Raw genomic sequence first — 23470 nt, forward strand, 5'->3', positions numbered from 1 at the left:
TATTATTGTAAGCATTGAATGAATTAATAAATTTAAAGAGCGTAACACAATTCCTGACACAAATATACCATCTGACAAGTGTCCATTGTTGTTAATATTATGCTGGTTATTATTAAACACCTCTATCATGAGTGTTATTTTGTCTGTCAGAGTGAAGATCTTTTATAGAACGAAGAATGTATGCCAAAATTTTTTATTAAACAAGTCTGAATGGAGTACATTTAACATGTTAAAAATATGAAAATGATATCAACAAGATTTATAAATTTGTTTTTCCCCTGATATTAATGGTTTAAAGAATGCAGCAATTATGCCCTTTTATGCCCTTGTCTGTCATTCCAGGACTGATAAAAGTGTTTTAAAAGTTAAAGATTTTACTTATTCTAAAAGACAGACTTTTGAAAGACATGACATTGATCAAAATTTCTGTAGGATTATGTTAAATTTTTAAATAATGACTAGAAACAGAGAAAGACTTGTCAATTCTTCTGGTAATCCAAGATAAACAACAGAAAGCAGAATTTGGAAGAAAATGGTTTCCTGTGATAAAACATAGCATGTCCAGTGAGATTCAGAAATTCAGAATCGAAGTCCAGAGTATAAAATTAACCACTTAGAGACTTACAAAAGCAAGAACTTCAAACTCACAATTGAAAATAATATATGTTGATTAGTCATATATAGTCTGTCCTCCTAATTCATTTTTTGTCTAAAATGTCTCTTTTTATTAAGTATATTGGGGTGACATTGATTAATAAAATTATAGGTTTCAAATGTACAATTCTATAATACATTATCTGCATATCGCATTGTGTATTCACCATCCAGAGTTATATCTTCTTTCATCCTCATATATTTGACCCCCTTTAACCTTTACTTTCCCCAAAACTCCCTCCCCCCTGGTAACCATCATACTATGGTTTGCTTTTCTTGTTTGTTCATTTGTTGTTTTCAGTTTTATATCCCACATATGAGTGAAATCATATGATTCTTGACCTTTCTGTCTGACTTATTTCCCTTCTTTATGACTTTTGACAGAGTTGGCCAGTTCTTCCTTCTTGAAACTCCCCTCATGCTTTCTGAAATGTTGGTCTTGGTCCCCCTCTTAATTTCATACCTATTCCCTTTCAGTTTCCTTTTCTATCTCCCTTTGGTATTTCTAAATAATTATGTATTTGATCTTTTTTTCCTTCTCTTTGAAGTCTATTCCATTCTTATGATTTTATCACTGATGATTCCTAAAATTGTCCAATTTACACCCTATTCCTTAAATAAATATTGGTTATTCTGAGCCAAGAGGCACAAATAGGTTCCATACTCTCTCAGAACTTATAGTCTATTGGAGATATAGAGAAGAAAACAAACTATGATCATATTTAAGTTCTATGAAAGTGAGGTATAAGATCCTACAAAAGCACATACAAAGCCTTTACCTTCCCTGCATGCTCAAACATTCAGGGAGGCAGTGGGGAGTCACACAGACATAGCAAAAAGAACAAATGGCCATTGTGGTTGTGAGATTGGTTTTATTGAACAAATAAACACATTGATTAAGCAAATAAGTAAAAAAATATTGAAGATAATTAAAGTTGGTTTCTCACTGTTGGAGAAAATAGAAACATAGAAGGAAAAAAGCTAAAAACCTAAGGTTTTGGATTAGAATTGGAGGTGCTGAATCGGTGTTAGTACAAATTTTTGGTATGTATATATACCACACAGAGAGGAGGGATGTTAGTCATCGATGTAGATATGTGCGCATATACACATACATACGTAGATTTTTTAAGCTCAGAATCTACCGAGGGGACCTAAAAGCAGTGCCCCCAATTAATAATACACACTCTGGAGAACCCATGTCTGGATGCCTATACACCGTTCTTCACTGGGAGGAATCAGAGCCCTTTGGAGAAAAGATTATTCCAAAACTAAGCCAGAAAAAGTATGAGATGAACCTGGAACATCTTTTGCCAGTAAGGAAATGCTCAAAATATGACGAGCATTTATGAATATTAAAGTAAGCGATGACAGTAATAGATTACAACATATTGAATATAATAGGAATCAGTAAGTCTATACTAAAATAAGAAAAAAAGGAAAGTTCTTCCTTACAGTTGGAATACCAGTTTATAAGCCTAGAAAGAATATATTTGGCAACTATCATAGTGTTTAGGAGTTGTCAGTGGATGCTAAGCTGGTGGGTTGATAAACAATTAATGAGTGGGATATTGACAACTTGGAATAGCTCTAATATTAAAAGTAATCAATTACAAAGAGGAAACATAATGATCTTATGGTGTAGAAACCTAGCAGAGACCAGCACAATCAGGTGATGAAAGTCAACAGTGTGGGTCAGTGGTTGAGCGTCGACCTATGAGCCAGGAGATCATGGTTTGTTTCCAGGTCAGGGTGTATGCCCCCAATGCAGGCTTGATCCCCAGTGGGGTCATGCAGGAGGCAGCTGATCAGTGATTTTCTCTCATCATTGATGTTTCTATCTCTCCCTCTCCCTCTCTGAAATCAATTAAAATATATTTTTTTAAAAAGCCAATCACTAGTAGTGGGATCAGTCAACATCATGTGCTCTCTAAGGTAATCTTTACCAAGAAGAGCATTGCCCCATTTCTGTGGTGCTCCTGATTAAAAACAAAAAAAAACAAAAAAAAAAATTACCTTAGTCTAGGAGGTCATAAAGAGACATCAGATCCTCCTGTAGAATTTTAATATTCATTCTCTTTAAAACTGTTGAGGACATGATAGGGAAAGGCTAAGGAATTATTACTGCTTAGAATCGCATGAAGAAATATGACAACTAAATACAAAATGTGTTCATTGAGGTCCTGGTCCCAGAAAGAAAAAAGAAACATTTTTTAGACAAATGGCAAAATTTGCATGATGTCTATGGCTTGGACAGTAGTATTGTATCTGTGGATTTCCTGTCTTGAGGAGTTGTGTTGTGGTTATATAGGAGAATATCCATGTTTAGAAATTATACTCTGCAGTACTTTGATGTGATGGAGACAATATTTGTGACTTGCTCTCAATTGGTTCTGAAATGACTTAGGATAAAAGCATAGAGAAAGAAGGAGAAAGGGCGATGGAGCAAATGTGGTGAAATGTCAACAGTTGGGCAATCTGTGTCAGGGTGTATGGAAATCTTTATACCAATTGTGCAATTTTCCTCTAAGTTTGAACTTTAAAAACAATTACACATATTTTAAAGCAAATAGAAGGAAAATTTACCCCAGACTGGGTTTGTAGGAAAGAATTTTGTTAGGAAGTGATCCGGAATCTGGGATCTAAAATATGTCAGCAATAGGCACTTAAGGGTCTGTGAGCACCTTGAGAGGAGAGATAGTCTAGTTTTAGTTCTTATTTTATTTTGTTTTTGATGATTGACAATTAGATATGATTGTTGCTTGAATGCATGAATTGAAAAAACGGAAAGAAATTTGGTATGGATGGAACTTAGAATATCAGTGTGGCAATGGCAAGAAATTAGGCTGGAAAGGTTAAGCAGGAATTCAATAAATATGTATTGAGTGTGCTTGTAAGCAAAAAAATTCAAGTAATTATAAAATGGCTTGAGAAATGGCAGCTCTCTACTGCATCCTAAGTGATTGTTAAGTAAAGAGTTCTGATCTACATATATAAATTCTTTCATATTAAATTCTTTTGAAATAACTTGAAATTTTAAGTAATTGGATAAGATTTATCCTGCTTAAAGTTGAATTAACGAATCTTTATAAAATCTAGCCAGTTGTCAGGATTATGTATATATGTGTATGCACATATACTTCATAAGATCAATGGGCTTAAATCACTTATAGCTTTGTTCAGCTCTAACAGCTGCTCAGACAACTATGGAAACATGCAGCTCAGTATGTATCCTGCTTTGCACCCGCATAAATAAGCTCTGCCTGTTAATCTCCATCTTTTTCCGTTCTACTTGTACTTTTTGATGCAGCCAAATCGTGTGAACTTAATTGGAATATTATTTTTATTAATAGTTTCTTAGGGAAAATGTGACTACAAAAAAGTATTCATTAGCCCCTTGGCATTTTAGTCCTGCTGCTCTTGCAATCCCAAATGAGTAAAAGAATCTGTAGAAACAGAGCTTATATTTAAGAAGCAAAATTACTTATCTCAGTACCCTTAGTAAGTTAATTTGGAGCAAAGGCATTATACTTATTTGAAAAATGTAGGACAACTTTTGCCTAGATGTTTGTTCCCCCAAAATACTTACTTTGCTTGCCACAAAATTGGGCAAAAACAGAATAATTTTAGAACTAAGAACTTATATTAGGTTTATAGACCTATAAAATTTATAAATGAATGTAAAATATAACAAATCTTGTGAAATAATCAAATGCATTCTGTAATTATAGGAATTTTAAAAGAGAATTGTTAAAGCCCTTGTTTTATAAATATTTACAGTATTGCTTTTTATTTTGTTTTCACTAAAAATGCTAGGCACTTGGAGGTGTCCCAGGAAGTCAGCCATTACTTCCCAGTGGAATGGACCCAACTCGACAACAAGGTGATTGTTTAAAGTAAAAGTGAAATAGATGTGCAGAATCTCAAAGGAAATCTTTTATTTTTTTAAAGAATTTTTTATTTGAATAAATCTTCCATAATTATACCAGTTGCATTTTTGCAGATGGCATGGCCAAGTGATTTATATTTTTAGCTACGTCTTAATTATGCATAATGATGAAGGCAGTGATAACATGAGAAACAGAATAATTAAGCACCACGCAGAGAGGAGACTCCTGCCCTCTGGTTTGGCACCCGTGCTCATTTCCTAGCTAATACCTTCCTACTTTTATTTTAGGACATCCAAATATGGGTGGGCCAATGCAGAGAATGACTCCTCCAAGAGGAATGGTGCCCTTAGGACCACAGGTAAATAATCAGAAAGTAAATGCTGAGTTTTTTGCCTTTACTTTATATAAACAAACTATGTTATTTCCTGGCTTTTGTTGTATGCCTTAAAGGCTTGATATAATACAGTTGTTAGGCTCTTGAGAATATAGTATCTGTAATGTCCAAATTGATGTAGCAGCAAACCATATTTATAGGTGCTGTCACATATGCATTCAGTACATTTGAGAAAATACATTAAAGTAGTTATTATAAAAAGATAACTATTACCCTTTTGTTAGTTATATTGAGGAAATACATAAAAATTTATAGAAAATTGTTATAAAAGATAACAGCCAGATAAATTAAATGATTAAAAATATTAAAATAAGCAGTATAAAATATTTCTCTGTCTTTTGGAGGATGTCATTGACTATTTTATACTACCATATTTCTTTATAGAATATGGAAATAATAGAGAATCATTTGAAAATAACCATTGGGAATTTGTCTTGCTGAACAAGCATAGTGCTATCAGTAAACGTCAGATGTTAGCCTATTTCTCTATCAAAATGTCCCAGAAGTATACTCTGAGGTCAAATCTATCCCAGCTGTTGGTGACATTTTTTAAGTATGCTGTTCTAGGGTATTATTTATTTTGGCTGAAATATCTTTTTTGTCTTCCTTGTGAAAACTACGTGGGGTAGAAATTAATTTTATGTTATATTTCAAAGAAACTAATCCAAATCCAGAAATTAAAATTTCTACCTCATGGGTCAGCGGTTAGCATGTCATAACCCTGGTTAAAAGAATGAATTAATTTATTTTATTTGTCCTTTTCAAGAAAAGCATTATTAGTGACAGTTTTAGGAATTGTCTCATGTATCTACTTTTAAAAAATTAAGATTTTGTTGTGTGGCCAAAGGAGTCAGAGATTTAGAATCTAACACCCAGATGATGTGACTTAGGCCTAGGAGTTTTTAACCAACATACAGTAATAAATGTATGAACTATATTGAAACATGAAGTGCATATAACCTAATTTTTCAGAAATACCATATTACATGGGGAAAAATACTATGTGAGATAGTGAGATGCTCGGTCAGGAAAGAATAATTTCTATCATTAAATTAAATATATGTGAGATACTCAGTCAGAAAAAAAAATAATTTCTTTCATTTAGGCTCAGTCTTTATGTGCTTTCTTAAGATCTTATAAAAATCTGATTTCGATATTTAAATTATTTTCCCTGTTACTACTCATGTTAGCAATAATAATTTGTGACCAACCATCATAAGCTATTAATAGTAATTAGAATTCATAAAATGTATAGGATATTTCTTAGATTGAATATACAGAAGTTTTTAATAAACTAAATATTTAATGAACTAAGCCAACCAATTTGGCTACACAGAATGTAAAGGCTTTTTTTTCCAGAAGATTTCCATAATAGATATATTTTAAAGACACATCAAAACTGCATGCTTATAATTTAATCAGACTTAATTCAGTTCACTTATTTTTCAGGTAGCTCCTCTTTAAGCTTTTGTCATTCCTAGACCAATATTTTTCATAGTTTGAAAACTAGAGTCTGATTTAAGAGTCTGTTTTGCCGTGTTTGAAATACAAAGCATACTGGTCTATGTTTTGGTTTATAAATAGCTGTATGTTTTGTTACAAGTAAAAAATTCAATGTAAGATAGCATATTTATGGTGAGTAATCTCTTATTAATGAGTTTTAATAAGTAAGTTTATCATGTAAGTGTGAATTCTTTCTTTGCATATTCAAACCCAAAGAAAGTAGTTTATTTCTTCCATTTGAATTGGTATCCTTGCTATCTATTTCTATATAATTTGAGGGAAATAAAATGTTTTGTGTGAGTTTACCTAAGAAGCCAGAAATACCTACACTCATTTTGTAAAATCACAATATAAAAAGTATAAAAGGCTAAAGAAAGTATTTATATATATCATTTACTTAAATGAAAACAGGAATCATATGAATGAATAATAAATAAAAAGTGAGGTAAAAATCATTTGGAATGGGGAATTCTTGTGAGGTATTTACTCATAACACCTGGTATATAAAACACGGGCATTATAAACTGTGAAATGTGTAATAAAGGTTAGCTTTGTTTCTTGAAAGAAACTTTCATAACAGACATTTAATCATACAGATGCCACCTAAGAGTGGAATGCACCTGCTTTTTTTGTAGTTGAATTATAGAAGCATAATCTTGTTTCTGGCTTTATGCACAAACAAAATATACATCTTGTTCTTATCATAGGTACTATTGCTATTTTTTGAGCTTTAGATCAGTGTGGTGAGGAGGGATCATAGTTACCTATTGGAACAATTTAACTACTGGGACAAAGAATTACAGATTGTCTAATGATTCTTATACAATGCTGATTTAGGCAAAGTACACCCCTAGGACAATAGTAAACATGTGATTAATGTTTATTGCATGGATGGAGAAATCAAGTTTGCTCTAAATCCTGGCATATTTTTCCCACCTATTAATCTATTTAAATTAAAAGTTCAGTGGTAACACATGATTTTTTTAAAAATGTTATCACTATCTTTTTAATAGAAAAGCAAAATTGTCTATTTAATCAAGAAAAAATCGCTTTCCTAATACCAAATTCTGAAGTCAATTTTTTACTTGCTTTTGTGCTTAGCTTGTCTGTGTTCTATGCTCAGCAGGTGCCATGTAATTAACAGAAAAATTCACCGAGACTACCCAACTATTTCTAGTTCTTCTAGAAATCTAAAGGCTAACTGATTTACATACAAATGAAAGCATACCATGATTTCCAACTCAGATATTTGAGGTGGAGAAATGGTGAGATGGAAATACGTGATGGGCTGTCATGTAAAGAGAGTAAACGGATTTCTGTATTTTCAAATATAAGATCGAGGTAGAATTCAGTTCAGGATAAGGGAGAAATTTCTAGAAATTAAACTGCCCAATCATGGAAAAACTCTGTAAACTTTCCAAGCAGCGTCTGAAGAGCCATTTTGTCAGGAACATTGCATTGGGAGTGAGATTAACCAGATGGAATTGTATAGCTGCCATAAACTTTAAAATTCAGCGATTCTAAATTAGCTCTTTCTATTCTGCCTTTGTTGATACCACTTGGAAAGCTAGTTGTTATTCTTTCTTATATTCCTGTTTTCTTTTTGCTTCAAATTAATCGCAAAATGTAAATATTTTATAAACCTATCAAATTATAAGTTGAATAATTTCTTACTTCCTGTGACACTTGAGCACTGGGTATACCAAGAAGAGTAAAACAGACTCTGCCTTCAAGGTGCTCACTGTTTAGCAGGAGGAGCAGAAACATAAAGAAAAACTATTATGCAGCAGAAAAAAAATGTAGAAAGGAAATATGCATACTCTATCAGGGAGTCATTACATAGAGAAGCTAAGTAATTCTGTTAGGCTTGAGAGCTCAAGGGAAGCTGATGAGAACTCATTTAAAGTTGGTCCCTTATTAATGGTGACAAAAAAATAGCAACTATAATTTTGGAGCACCAGGTTTTATGCTTTTAATATACCAAGCACTATCATAGGTGTTTATACGATTTCATTTTATCCTCCCACAAGCTTACAAGAGAAAAGAAGTTATCACTCTGTAGATAAGGAAATTAAGGTGGAGCGGATCATTGGGAGGATCACTGGCCCAAGATCACACATGTAGAAAGAGGATCAGAGGAAATGGGGCAGGGGCAAATGAGATTCAAACCCATGTCTTTCTGTGTCCAGAGCTATGAGGAAGACTAATGTTTTCCTTGATACTATAAAACGCAGATCTTCTAAGACCAAAACTAAGGGGAAACTTTGCTTGTGTAGCATTTCTATTACACTTTACCATTCAGATTTTTTCCCAATGACATTCTTCTCCTTGCTAATACTATCGCTGCCTCCACCATGCTTGATCCAGAGGGTAAGGAAATAGCTATCCTTTTAACCCCTGACTCAAAGTGTGAATAGAAACCATTCTACTGTCCCGTAGCACACAAAATCAGGATGTTTAAGATTTTCTGAAAGTAAAAGAAATAAACAATGAGAATAGCATGTAAGTAAATAAATTATTTATAAACTGTGGCTTACTCTCTAGAGTTAACAGACTTTCTTCATTGACTATTTCCTTGTCATCTTAGCACCTACTACACAGAAGGCCACAGCACATGAGTTAACATGAGTACATTTGTATTGCTTGTTTCCGAACCACAAGATACTCAGGAGGTTTCAGGATGTAGTTGGGATGAGGGGAAGAAGAGTTGTAGGAAATGAGGACAGGACATATGTGAATAACCCCATAGGGCCATGCTGAGGAATTGAGTCTGTATTTGATAGGCAGTGAGATCATCATGGCTTTTAAATGATTTGAAGAAGACTAAGTTTTAGGACCAGAGTTTTGAGGGCAGTACGGAGAATAGATTGGGAGCGGGAGAGGCTGAGTCAGAGAGACCAATTAAGACAGTAAAGTAGTCTCCGTAAATGACAAATATTAGTAATACAAGGAGAGCCCTACTTCAAGAGCTATTTCACAGGTAGAATCAATAGACTGGTAACTCACTGGATACAGGAATTGAAAGCAAAGGAAGATACATCAAAGCTCCTGGAGATTCTTAGCCGGGACTGTTGTGTGGAGGTCATTCCACAGAACTGAGGAAAGTAATGTAAAGGGCAGTCATAAGAGAGACTATTCAGTATACTTTCCGTCGTGCTGAGCATGAAGTGGAAATGATTCATGTGAAGTTCAACATGAGTTACCCAGACACTTCGGAGATCTATCATGACAAAATAGAAAAGATTTGGGATTCCTAATAGAAATAGTTGTTGAACTTATAGTAGCAGATAAAATTACTCATTAATGTACATTTATTGAAATAATAAGAATGATTTGGCCCTTATGGAAATTAAAGTAAGCTAATATAATATGCATGTTAAAACATTAAAATATTTTTTTATCATTTGAATGACAGAAACCAATTGAATCATAATTTATGCCTACATATTCTGAGTTTACCTTAGTTTTCATATATTTTTGTACATTGGTATTAGTGCATTTCTGTGTTAGATATATTATTTTGTGAACAGAAGTTTGCATTCAACTTTCTTTTATTGAGTTCACCTGGAGGTATTTTTTTCCAGACTTTATGTAAATGTTCTGGGTCTGACAATTTCAAACAAGTTGACTAAGTATTTTCTTTAAAAACAACTTTGAAATTTGTGAAATGTTTTAAAGTTCACTGTTGTACAAATATGCAAATTAATAAAGATATGTTAAATATCATTGCAACTATACCTTAATCATTTAACATGCTACAATGACTTTACATATTTACATAATTTTTAAAAGACACAAACCAAAGTAATTGTTAAAATAGAAGCAAAAGTACAAGAGTGGACCCTTCAGAGAATGAATTGCACAGGCCTTATCCAGTCAGGAATTGTGTAGGGAAATCATTAACCTGCTCTCCTTTCTTTCCCCCCTCCTCTTTGGTTTTGTTTTTTTGTTTTGTGGTAGTCTGACCCTTGGTTATCATTACAGAACTATGGAGGTGCAATGAGACCCCCACTGAATGCTTTAGGTGGCCCTGGAATGCCCGGAATGAACATGTAAGCAAAATGCTGTATTATCCTATTTTCTGTCTTCAAAAGCCACACTGATTTGTAAGACAGTTTGAGCTCTTCAGTTCTGGGAGATGTAAAAGTGGAGTAAGCATGAGCTGTAGTGTTTGCTTCATTTTCAGAACATATTCTCTATGGTTTTCTTCCATCCCTTGTACCTTTCATTTCTTTTCCATTTTCAGATGCCATAAATGCCAACTTTTAGCCTGTTTCTTTTTTCTTTTATATTTTATTTAATTATCATAAAAATGAAGTTTTTTTAAATAAGTACATAGTCTCTATATCATCTACACAAAAGTATGAAGAGATCGTGTCTTAACTCTACAGAAGTGAACAATTTTTTAGTAACTTCATTTTAATAGATACCTAGTGATGCCTAAGAGTGGCATTTCTGGCTCTTCTATATGTGCCTTTTGCTTTGTTGGGCCCACCCTCAACACAGAACGAATTCTCTCTGGTAGTATCTTCTCTATTAAAGGACTTCCATAGTATAGGATGAATTTCCTTTTGAAAAATCAAGGTGCACTTAGATAAGAAGTAAACAGTTTGGGTTTTTTGTTTGTTTGTTTTTATGAAAAGGCCTTTTAAGCCCAAAGACAGTGGGTTGTTTTTATCAGCCAATATCATGCAATTTGTTAAGGAATTTTTAATTATCCAAGTTGCCCTCAAAGTTCCATAAACTGTAAATTAGGATTCCTGTAAATTAGGATTCCTTCAAGGTGTTTGTTAGTGACTTTGATTAATTGACTAGAGCAGTGGTCGGCAAACTCATTAGTCAACAGAGCCAAATATCAACAGTACAACGATTGAAATTTCTTTTGAGAGCCAAATTTTTTAAACTTAAACTTCTTCTAATGCCACTTCTTCAAAATAGACTCGCCCAGGCCGTGGTATTTTGTGGAAGAGCCACACTCAAGGGGCCAAAGAGCCGCATGTGGCTCAGGAGCCGCAGTTTGCCGACCACGGGACTAGAGGATCAATTCCAGGATGTGGCTTAAAGAAAGCTTACAGAAATGATAAAGACGTTTAATATAGGGTCCTCTAGTCTGTTTCCATCATCCATGTTTTGGTCACTTACATGTCAAATTAAACAACTCTGCCATCATTTCGTGGCATTGAAGATATACTGTGAAATAAATACACACAGGGATTTTCATGTAAAGCAATTTTGCCTAAAATAGAAAATAGGTTAATAGGTGGGTATCAGCCAGACTGAAAACTAACAGAACAAGAGGGGAAGAAAGTAGGTCAAATTTTCCTATCACATCTTTTCACTTGTAAAGTAAAAATGGATAGACATGAAGTCTAGCTTTTCTTAAGTCCCTCAAAGGCTTAGCCTTTATTAATGGTTGCTGCAAAAAGGAGTGAGTGATATTTTGTGCTGATATCAAAGCTGAAGCTCTTAACAGTAAGATTTAGGTATGTATATAAAATTTACCTACCCGAGATTCTGACTTTAAAATGCAATAGCTTTTAAGGAATATCCATTTTGAATACCATGATCAATCCAGAATTATTAAATATTAAGAATATATGTAATATTTTATGACTCTTCGTTATAATTAAATATACACATATAATTATGCAATTTGTTAAGGAATAGCTGCTTAAATAGCTGCTTAAATTGTCTAGTTCCCATATTACACATACTTAAATAGATATATATGGGTATATTTAATTCCCTAGAGTATGAAGACTAAAAATATGGATGAAAATCCTATATAATAAAACCCTAATATGCAAATCGACCAAATGGCGGAACGACTGGTCACTATGACACACATTGACCACCAGGGGGCAGATGCTCAACACATGAGCTGCCCCCTGGTGGTCAGTGCACTCCCACAGGGGGAGCACCACTCAGCCAGAAGCCGGGCTCACAGCTGGTGAGCACAGCAGAGGTGGCAGGAGCCTCTCCTGCCCCTCCAAGACAGCGCTAAGGACCCCTCGGGGGATATCCACCTGCTGGCTTAGGTGGATATCCCCTGAGGGGTCCCAGACTGTGAGGGGGTGCAGGCCAAGCAGAAGGACCCTTCCCCCAGTGCACGAATGTCATACCCGGGCCTCTAGTTTTAATATAATTATTTTTGTTTCTTTGAATTTGTGTTTCTCATTTAAATATACCCAGATACTTTAAAGTATTTTTGTTATATAATATGTTACTACTTATATAATTTCTGATGTTTAAAGAACCTTTAAGCCATACAGACTCAAATGTCCATTATTTGTTACTATTGACTTTTATTCAGGGTCCTACATCATTTTCAGTTAGGATTCCTTCAAGGATGATGAAATGTAAATATGTATGTGTTTACATTTGTATATATGTCCCTTTAACAGGAAAAGTTCTGATGTATGGAAGATCAAACCAGAGAGATTAATTTTTGTATTGATATTGGCCCCAACCAAGTGAATTTAAAGAGACATTTTAAAAAAAACATTATCTCCATTGTACTCAATAGGGTAAACTTTATTGAAATTTACTTCATAATTTATTATCTTTTAAACAAAATAAATCTTACTGTGTTTTGACAAGTAATGGTTTCTGTTATTTCTTCATTTTACTTTTTTACATGTTGGGTATTTTAAAAATTAAAAGAAATGGCATTATAACATCGTTAGCTTGAGCTTCGTTTTTAATAGTCTAAGATATTTGAATGTTGGGTCAGGAGAGTTCTGCCAGAGAATCATTATCTGGATGAGTTTCTTTAGCTTATCACTTTTTTTGTTTGCCATGAAAGTTTAATGACAATGAAAAATACCAAACCCTGGTCACTAAAGTAATTAAATACTTATTTTCACTAGCAACTTTATCTCTTTATTGAAGAAAACACCATTTGAAACAGAATTTTAATAATTTTGTTTAAAAAGTTGGTCACCTCCAAAAAATATGGTTATTCTGATATAATTTTTACATTTCATGCTCTAAACTCAGGATAAATTATTCATAGTATCATCTAAAAATTAAATAATATATACTTTTATTGTTTCTATAACTAGTTATATCTTTAGAAGTAAAAATTTAATGTCAATTTCAGTAATTTAAGGTAGAATTTATAAACCAATGTAAATGTTTTCAATGCATTATAGATTGTTTTTAAAGGAAACTAAATATTTTAATTAACTACATTTTTTACAAATTCCCAAAGAATTTAGGATTCAGCATTAAAGCACTTCTAATGCAATGTTGTATACCTTGGTATTTATAGAAACAAAGGACAAGGTATTTCAAAGACTCTAGACCTTCTTGTTCTATTCATATCTTACAGAATCATAAAGTGTGTGTAGTTGTTATCTGGAAATAAAATGACTGTGAATTACAAAACCAAAGAGGAATTTTCTGCATGGTAATCATGGTTGCTTTAATTTATTATATCCACATACCCTTACTAAGACATATGGACTTTTTCAGTTCCATTTTTCTCCATATTTTAAATGAAATTTTTATTTGAAATAATGCCTATGTTATAGATTGTAGATTATTTTCTTTTTTATTTTTATTTTATTTTTATTTTTTTATTTTATTTTTATGATACTGGTGGCCCTCAAAAGTACTGGGAATGACTGAGCTTAGTAGTTGTCCTAATAAAACTACTCACTATTGTAACCCCCACTTTATTTAGTGCTTTTATGAAACTTAAAATGTTTTCAAATGCAATGGTAAAGTTGCAGAACTTTAGTTTATCCATATGAATACTTAACCAATTATATTAAAATGTAATTTAATATGAAATACATAGTGTGCTGAGATTAGATTGGTATTTGTCAAGTAACTGAAAAGTATGACAAGTATTTTGTTACTTATAATAAATTTAATATTTAACATCTAATTTAATGTTATTTAACCATTTGTACGCCATAAGTGTCTACAGACACAAGCGGCGGACCTTTTTTAATTAAATTTAAAATATCGTGGCAGTTAACTGGTTAATTGTTATTTTTTACTTAATTAAGTAAAATGTTTAACATTTAATTTAGCATGTTAATATAACATTAAACAAATTGTAAAATAACAAAATATTTTACTTTAAATATACATTATTCATACAGTTGTTATTTGAACATAATATATAACATAATTGTATACAATTTTTTTTGCCATTATGTGGATATAGTATATTTTATGTTGTTTTCAGATAAATATTTCTCAGTTCTTTATTGTATTTTATTTAACATCAAACAAACCATATGAAAAGTAATTAAGGTAGAATTTACAAGCCACAGAATAAGAATAAGGGGACTTTTTCTTAGTTAAAAATTCTCACTGCGATTAGAGGGAAAGGAGAATTTTTAGTGACCCTAATTACAGAGGACTGACTGTCAGTAGTCTACTTTTTATCAGGCAGTACTTGTTCAGGTATACTTAATACCAAAGCAGGAAGATAAGGAACCTTTTGACTTAGGCATTAATTTTGTTTTAAAAATGTGATGTTCTAAAAAAATAATAATAAATAAATAAATAAATAAATAAATAAAAAATAAAAATGTGATGTTCTTTTAGACTGTAGAATATAAATCATTCTCCTTCACCCTAAAATTAAGTAATATATTGACATATATTGGTATAGGTTACCTCCTATTTTCCCCAAGATTTACTCTGGCCACTGTGTTCCACTACAATTATTACAATAAGAAATATGGTTCTCTTGTTAAATAGTAACTAAATTGTCATTATCACTGAAAGATAGGTTGATATATAAATGTATAATGTAATATGTGGTAATCTGTGATTTTTTAAAAGAGGGCAAATTTAGACACTTTTATGTACATTTATTTGTAGCTTAAAAAGAACAATCATTTTTATATATTAGATATTTTACAAATAATTTTATTTTTATTTTTAATGAGATACATGGGGTACTTATATTGATGTTACAAGATTATATTTTATAGTATCTATTTCATAATTAAGACTTTTTACTTCAATAGTGTGGTTTTTAATGATTTAAGTATATGTATATATTTACTGATATAGGTGATCACAACTTTTAGTGGTTATTACAATAACTGAACTTAATATTAAAGTGAAACTGGGCTTATTAAAAGTAGTTTGATTTGGAAAGAAAATTGTGTTGTGAAATGATAAAATTGTTTCATAATTTACAATCCCTATAGCTTTTGTTGTTCTCAGGAAAAGTAAAAAATGTTCTTATCATACACACTAGAAAAAAAAAGAAAAAGCTGTGAAAATAAGTATAAAGAGAGCAGTTTCATTGTAGAACCAGAACTTCCTGGTGACTGTATTGTAAATGTTAATATTTTATGGTATTATTGTGAAACATTCAAAGCATAAGTTAAAATTTTATTTATCGTATTGTCTTGTAGGGGTCCAGGTGGTGGCAGACCTTGGCCAAACCCAACAAATGCCAATTCAGTGAGTATATGTATTTTTAAATTTTCTTTGCACTTTTTAGCATTTAACAACAAAAGTATGTTGCTTTTGAAAGCCCTGCGGTTGGTTATATTAATCTTTTTAAAGGGTAATCATTCAGTACTATATATCTTGTGTATATTCTTTTAAATATTCATAATTGTAATTTTTTCACTTAAGGTCTAATGTAAACAAGCATTCTGTGTAGATTAACAGACCTTCAAAAATAAAACAGTGTGATTTAAGTATACTACAGTAGCCTATAAAACAGGGGTGGGCAAACTTTTTGACTCGAGGGCCACAATGGGTTCTTAAACTGGACCGGAGGGCCGGAACAAAAGCATGGATGGAGTGTTTGTGTGAACTAATATAAATTCAAAGTAAAGGAGTGGAGGGGAGAGCAAGAGAACCCTCCGCTCTTTCGGCTCCGTGGGCCGGATAGAACAGCCGAACGGGCCGGATTCAGCCCGCGGGCCGTAGTTTGCCCACGGCTGCTATAAAATGATGTGATTTATGTAAAATGATTTATTATAAAATGATTTGATCTTCTAAAATAACTATAATCACTGAGTTGTCAGAGAAGATCAGTCTCAATCAGGGTTCTTATGATTATATTTTCTGTGCTAGTGACACCTAGGTTTGCTCCGTTGCTGCCCCAGGAAGCAAGTATGCATTTGTCTTGGGCCTGTGATCTAAATTGCCATCCTTACACATCTATCTGGGATTTTCCTCACATGTTTTGTGGCAGTGGCTTGCACAAATATTTCTCTCTCAATAATGTCACATAAAGTATGCACAGGTTGAAAATTAAATTTACAATCTTAAAATTAATATGATATTTATTTAATGATCCTGCAGATCTTTCTCCTTCTTGACTTTGAAATCTTGTGTTCTTCATTATGTGAGCGAGGTCTGCTGTGTATGTATGTGCAGTGTGCGCACTTCACAGAGGTGCCTGAACCAAGAGAGTTAGCAAGAGACTGAAATACAGCTTGTAAAGTCTATGAACATCTGCCCAGAGGGGCTGCCTCTTCTAATATACACTGAGATGCCTTCATTGGCTAACAGTGGCCTTACTGCCAAATCAACATGAAACTGGTCAATGTATAAGGTTAATTTAAACTTCAAGAAAATTTAAAGTGAGGTGTGTGTTGTATAGGAAGAATCATCCTAAATCCATTACTATTCTAAAGCAAAAACCACTTTCTTCTCAAGTAATTGCCATATTTTTAGAGATAAAAAATAATTTATATTACCAGCCTCTCTAAAAATCAATGGAAAAATATCCTTGGGTGAGGATTAACAAAAAAATTAAAAAATAAAAAAATAAAAAAAATCACATAATCATTTCCCTAATAAACTATACACTTTCACATTTTTTTCTTTTCATTTCTCTCCTCCCTCCCTCCCTCCCTCCCTTCCTCCCTCCCTTCCTTCCTTCCTTCCTTTCATCTTTCATGCTGTTCTTTGTCTTTCTGGTGGTCACCCACTCTCTGTAAGTCTCAGCTGCCCAGCTCAAATATACCTTCTGTACCCACATAGTACTTCTGCCTATATTGTTATACTTATTTCTCTCACGCTAGGCTGTCAGATACTGCTGGTAACTTTCAAGAATATTCAATAGAATGCTAGGGCTAGGAGCCCAAATGCTCCTTTTGTTTTAATGAGGGTATCGAAGAATATAAAGTAGAAATAGCAAGTATAAGCCAAAATCAAAGAGCTCAACAGGGTAAAATGGAAATACATTGAACAACTAGATGAGATAAATTTTTAAGTATTTTTAAATGTTTATTATATTTAACTATTTAAAGGAGCCATGAAAAGGGAAAAATTAAAAATGTAAAAGGAGCAAGGACTTGGGAGAAATGGGATGGTCAGGAGAGGCTAGTTTTGGAAACAAACAGATATTTTTTCTACCAGACATAAATGGATAAAAAATTAAACTTATTAATAATAAAGTATTGAGCAGAAGGTGAAGGCATAGCAAGAATTTGATGCCTTTAATGTATGACAGAAGGTACCAACTCAGGATGGTATAATCATCATGACTACAACATGGGCCTTCACCCCCCAACCCCCGACCCCCCAGGAGTTTGCAGGATTTACTGGCACACTACTGAAATGCTTCAGGGCTTCCATAAAGACTGAGCCAAAATGCTTCCACATACTCATGAAGACTAGATTGAAGCTGGATAACACGATTACATTTTGGACCTTGTCAAGTTTGTTTTGTGTTTCTTTCCAGGAAATCCCTACTGTAAAACAGAAAAGGTAGCTAGAGAGTAGAAATTAACAAAGTAGGCTTTAGGATAATGAATTTAAGATATTAGAGAAAAATAAAATGCTGATAGGGGCATGGGGAGGGGCAGAGGCAATTTATTAGTAAGCTAGTAGGGGAAAATGGACTTAGTAAACATGGAGGAATTATGATGGGAGAAGATTTTGATTGAAATATTATAAAGGGAGGCATTGAAATGTAAATGCCAAAGATTGGTGGTTAGAGTGTATTTTGAAATTGCTTAGGAAAATGGTAGGCAATAGAGAGAGGGGAAGAACATGAGCCAGTTATAGGAAGATAAAAATTGGAACCAGTGGATAAGTTGGTCCTTGAAGAGGGCAGATGCACAAGTTTAAAATAATACAAAGCAAAGGATGGACAGTAGATTACGAACTCAAAGGGGCCCAAGAGAGCAAAGTTGTATTCACTCACCAAGTTGAGTGAATGTTTATTGCCCAGTACTCACAGTGGAAGTAATACTCATCATCAGTGATGCTGGGCACTCTGGCAATGGCCATTTGCAGTGCCAAGTTACCCATAGGCAGACCAACCAAGGGCCTCAGAGACACATGGTCTGTGCTTAAGGCAAATCAAGGACACCAATCAATGAGGAGAGAATTTTCAAATAACAATATTAAAAAGTTCCCCAATCAAAGACATATTCACCAATAGAAAACCATAGCTTTATTTTACTGCCTTCCGCTTACTTTTGGTTTCATATTCTTTTTTTTTATTAAGGTATTATTTATGTACATATCTTACCATTGCCCTCTCCCCGATTCCACTCCCATTCATGCCCTCACCCCCCAATGTTTTGCATCCGTTGGTTACTTTTATATGCATGCATATAAGTCCTTTGGTTGATCTCTTATTTCCCCCACCTCTCCCTAACCTTCCCACTGTAATTTGACAGTCTGTTTGATGCTTTACTGCCTCTGTATCTATCTTTTTGTTCATCAGTTTATAATGTTTTTTATTATCCACAAATGAGTGAGATCATGTGCTATTTTTCTTTCATTGACTGGCTTATTTCACTTAGCATAATGTTCTCCAATTCCATCCAGGTTGCTACAAATGGTAAGAATTCCTTCTTTTTTATGGCAGCATAGTATTCCATTGTGTAGATGTACCATAGTTTTCTGATCCAGTCATCTGCTGATAGGCACCTAGGCTGTTTCCAAATCTTAGCTATTGTAAATTGTGCTACTATGAACATAGGGGTGCATATATCCTTTCTGATTGGTGTTTCTAGTTTCTTAGGATATATTCCTAGGAGTGGGATTACTGAGTCAAATGGGAGTTCCATTTTCAGTTTTTTGAGGAAACTCCATACTGTTCTCCACAGTGGCTGCACCAGTCTGCATTCCCACCAGCAGTGCACGAGGGTTCCTTTTTCTCCGCATCCTCGCCAACACTTGTCGTTTGTTGATTTGTTGATGATAGCCATTATGACAGGTGTGAGATGGTATCGCATTGTCGTTTTGATTTGCATCTCTTGGATAATTAGTGACTTTGAGCATGTTTTCATGTGTCTCTTGGCCTTCCTTCTATCTTCTTTCGAAAAGATTCTATTTAGGTCCATTGCCCATTTTTTTATTGGATCATTTATCTTCCTTTTATTAAGTTGTATAAGCTGCCTGTAGATGTTGGATATTAAACCTTTATCAGTGATAACATTTGCAAATATATTCTCCCATACAGTGGGGTTTCTTGTTGTTTTGTTGATGGTTTCTTTTGCTGTGCAAAAGCTTTTTATTTTGATGTAGTCCCATTTGTTTATTTTCTCTTTGGCTTCCATTGCCCTAGGGGCAGTATCAGTGAAGAAGTTCTTTCGGCATATGTCTGAGATTTTGCTGCCTGTGGATTCCTCTAGTATTTTTATGGTTTCCCGTCTTATGTTTAAGTCCTGTATCCATTTTGAGTTTATTTTTGTATATGGTGTAAGTTGGTGATCTAGTTTCATTTTTTTGCATGTATCTGTCCAATTTTCCCAACACCATTTATTGAAGAGGCTGTCTTGACTCCATTGTATGTTCATGCCTCCTTTGTCAAATATTAATTGCACATAGTGGTTGGGGTCGATATATGGATTCTCTATTCTATTCCATTGATCTATATGTCTGTTCTTGTGCCAGTACCAGGCTGTTTTGAGAACAGTGGCTTTTGGTTTCATATTCTTTTTATGTTTAATTATATGGGAGGTGTTGGGGTGGAAGAAGGGCTACAGGTACAAGCACTATATTCTGTTTGCTAAAGGTCCTACTAGTATTCTGGCCCTGGCTGTCTGACTGCAGGAAGATAGAAATTTATTCAAAATAAGGCAAAAACGCCTCTTCTGGGTGGGCAGAATCTTCGTGTAAGTGAGCAAGCCAGCTTGTGTGAAGGAAGAAAATATTTGGATTTAACTTATTTTTATATATGTTTTCCAGTTTTTATTTTTAAAATTATCATAGCAATGTTATAGTGACATCTTTTAATCTCTAGAAAAGCACTTGGTTCAGAGCTTAATTTGAAGAGAAAGAGGGAATTTGTTACCTATGTCTGGTCCTCACAAATTAGTAGTCTTTGGAGACTTAATAGTAACAAGATCTTTTGCATTTATTATAATACTTTCTAGTGTTAATTAGAAAGGAAAGGGGAAAAGATGAGGTCTATATATTAGGTATTGCATGAATGTAGTACCCTGAAACCCATCTTTAAGAAAAAAAACACTGTTATCTCAGAATACACATAAATTAGAAGTTGCATCTGTAAAAGCTACTAATTTGAAAAACTCTGCTTTCTGGTTTTTAGCTGCACAAATATATATATCTTTCTAATTACAAACTGTGTCATTATTATCAAGCAGTGAGTACAACTGGCCTGAAACCAATATAACTTAAAGCTAGCTATCATTCTGTCTAAACTCCTCTTGACTAAAGTCTACACTTTTTTGTAAATTCAAGAAACTATTGCATTTATTGAGTTTTCTAGCACTCAGATAAAAATGCCTTTATCCTTTACTATCCTTTGTGATACATTTTAAAACTTGGTAGACCCAGCCAGCGTGGCTCAGTGGTTGAGTGTCGATCTATGAACCAGGAGGTCACAGTTCGCTTCCCTGTTGGGCCACATGCCTGGGTTACGGATTCTATCCCTAGTGTGGGTAGTGCAGGAGGCAGCTAATCAATGATTTTCTCCCATGGATGTTTCTGTCTCTCTTTCCCTCTCCCTTCCTCTTTGAAATCAATAAAAAATTATTTAAAAATTTTAAAAAACAACAACTTGATAAAAGTTAGAAAATAGATTCATTTTAGGTCATTCTCCATACTGTCACAAAAAAATCAAACTTTTCTCTTTTTTTTTTTTTTGTCCTATTTATGTTCCAGATACCATACTCCTCAGCATCTCCTGGGAATTATGTAGTAAGTACATTTGGGTTTCTTTGCTCATAAGAATTGATGTTATGTTTTATTTGGGCAATGAAATTGTTGTCCAGATGTTAAGAAGAGCCCCTGTGTATTGGCCAAGATGTGAACATCTGATTTGTATTGAGTTGTTTCGTCTGCCAACCTCAGTACATATGTTGATGTTCATTAGTGAAACAGTTATCAATCTGGCCAAGATTGCCCTGAGTACTGTGTCTTACTTTAGCATATGTTTCTGTAAACCTGTACAATACACTCTGCCCAATCATGAAGAAAGCCTTCCCCAGTTACACAATGATAAGCTTGAATTTGCAGTTCTTCAGGAGAATAATCTACGCCCCTACTTCTCCACTTCCTACACACAAAGACTAAGAAGGCATTTAACTCTCCCAATCACAAAGATAACCAAATAGAAAAAAAAATGACTGGTAATGAGGGATATTTTAAGTTATTTTTTCATTCTTAGAAATTTAAAATACTTATTTTTCTTATTAACATTTAGTACTTATTACATTTTTTAAATAATTCATATATACCTCAAATCAAATGAGCAGATTTTACATGAGCTCTTGAACTTGCAAATGACCTTTTAACCATCATTACAGTATAATCCTTGCTGCATTTCAAGGCCATTATAACACAGGGTGGGGTAATAGTAGGTACACAGTTGTCCATATGGAAAATAATACATTAATTAATAAATAATAGCACAAGAATCAACTCTGTGTTTCATATACTCACAACTGTAAACCTACTTTAGCCCCACCCTGTATTTAAGGGGGACTGCCTAACAGGGAAGCAAGGATAAAATTGTAAAAAAGAAAATCTTTCCTGAAGAAATTTTCAGAAGTGGTGGCTAACTAGAGTAGGAAAAATTTACCGTCAATGAAAATAGTGTGGTATGAATATAGTGAAAAGCACACGCTGCATTGGACCTGTGCTCATTGTTTCCTTAAGTGATACAAACTAAAGAAGTCTCATATTTTTCACATTTTCTATGAAACAAAAATGAAAATAAGAAAAATGGGATAAAACCTATTTTTTTCTTAAAATCACTTAAGAATAAGCCTGATATATAAGAGATGTCCCAAAAAATGTATACACACTTAATAACTAATAGCTCAATTGATTTTTTTTAATTTTCAGATTTCACCTACTGGAATTAATAATTATTCAAAGTGTGTATATATTTTGGGACACCCTGGAATTTTATGAAATTGAAGATTGCTTATTAAATAGCAATTATATATGTCATTTGAAATAATTAATAGACTGTCTGCACACTCAGAATGAAGGGAAACTTTAGCCACTTACTAGTTATTTTGACTACTGTACATGTGAAATTACTGAATAATTTTAGAATTACCTAATCTCCGTTTCAGGTGGATTGTGTAGCTGCAGCCTTAGTAACCCACAGTGTTAGTCAGCATTGCCTCTCATTTCTGATTGATGTGATAGTTGAAGGTTCAGTGCTCCAGAAGGTTTACGATTGATACTGATAGAAGAAAGAAATAGAATCAATGTATTTCTTAAACATAGAAATATCTTTTGGTTGTTAATTTCCTATAAGAGCCACGGATACAAAACATGAGAAAATTACAATAAACTAAATCACAAATACACATGAATTACTTCTCTTTTATGGATTTGTAAAAACCTGATTAAATGGCTTCTCCTTAACCTCATTATACCTGGTGTGATTAAGTCATGAATAATAAATCAGTTTATAGGCTCATTGTTTTGGGAAACTTGTCAAAACAATCTCAACATACTTAAACTGAATTATATTTTGCATAAGATTAAAATGACTACATAAAAAGAAAATAAATTATGGGGAAAATTGATTTTCTCTGTTATTTTCAAATTGTATTACTATTAAAATAAGTCTAACTTTTCTTCTGTGTTTATT

The 23470-nt window shown here is 33.3% G+C and overlaps 1 protein-coding gene across 18 annotated transcripts in view; it reads left to right on the forward strand.

The window, feature by feature from the left end:
• Positions 1-23470, forward strand: part of SSBP2 (single stranded DNA binding protein 2) — a gene marked incomplete at its 3' end in the record, with an annotated part of 228385 nt that overhangs the window by 180307 nt on the left and 24608 nt on the right. For 9 of the 18 annotated variants that reach the window (XM_080682637.1, XM_080682639.1, XM_080682641.1 and 6 more), the window contains 5 exons: positions 4471-4537; positions 4832-4902; positions 10426-10493; positions 15831-15879; positions 21523-21558. In XM_080682637.1, coding sequence (XP_080538763.1) covers positions 4471-4537; positions 4832-4902; positions 10426-10493; positions 15831-15879; positions 21523-21558 — 291 coding nt within the window. Of the gene's footprint in view, positions 1-4470; positions 4538-4831; positions 4903-10401; positions 10494-15830; positions 15880-21522; positions 21559-23470 lie in introns of all 18 variants that reach the window. The other 9 variants (XM_080682635.1, XM_080682640.1, XM_080682642.1 and 6 more) reach the window with 1 other exon arrangement.

The sequence above is a fragment of the Plecotus auritus genome (assembly GCF_963455305.1).
Source record: "Plecotus auritus genome assembly, chromosome: 7".
Taxonomy (NCBI): domain Eukaryota; kingdom Metazoa; phylum Chordata; class Mammalia; order Chiroptera; family Vespertilionidae; genus Plecotus; species Plecotus auritus.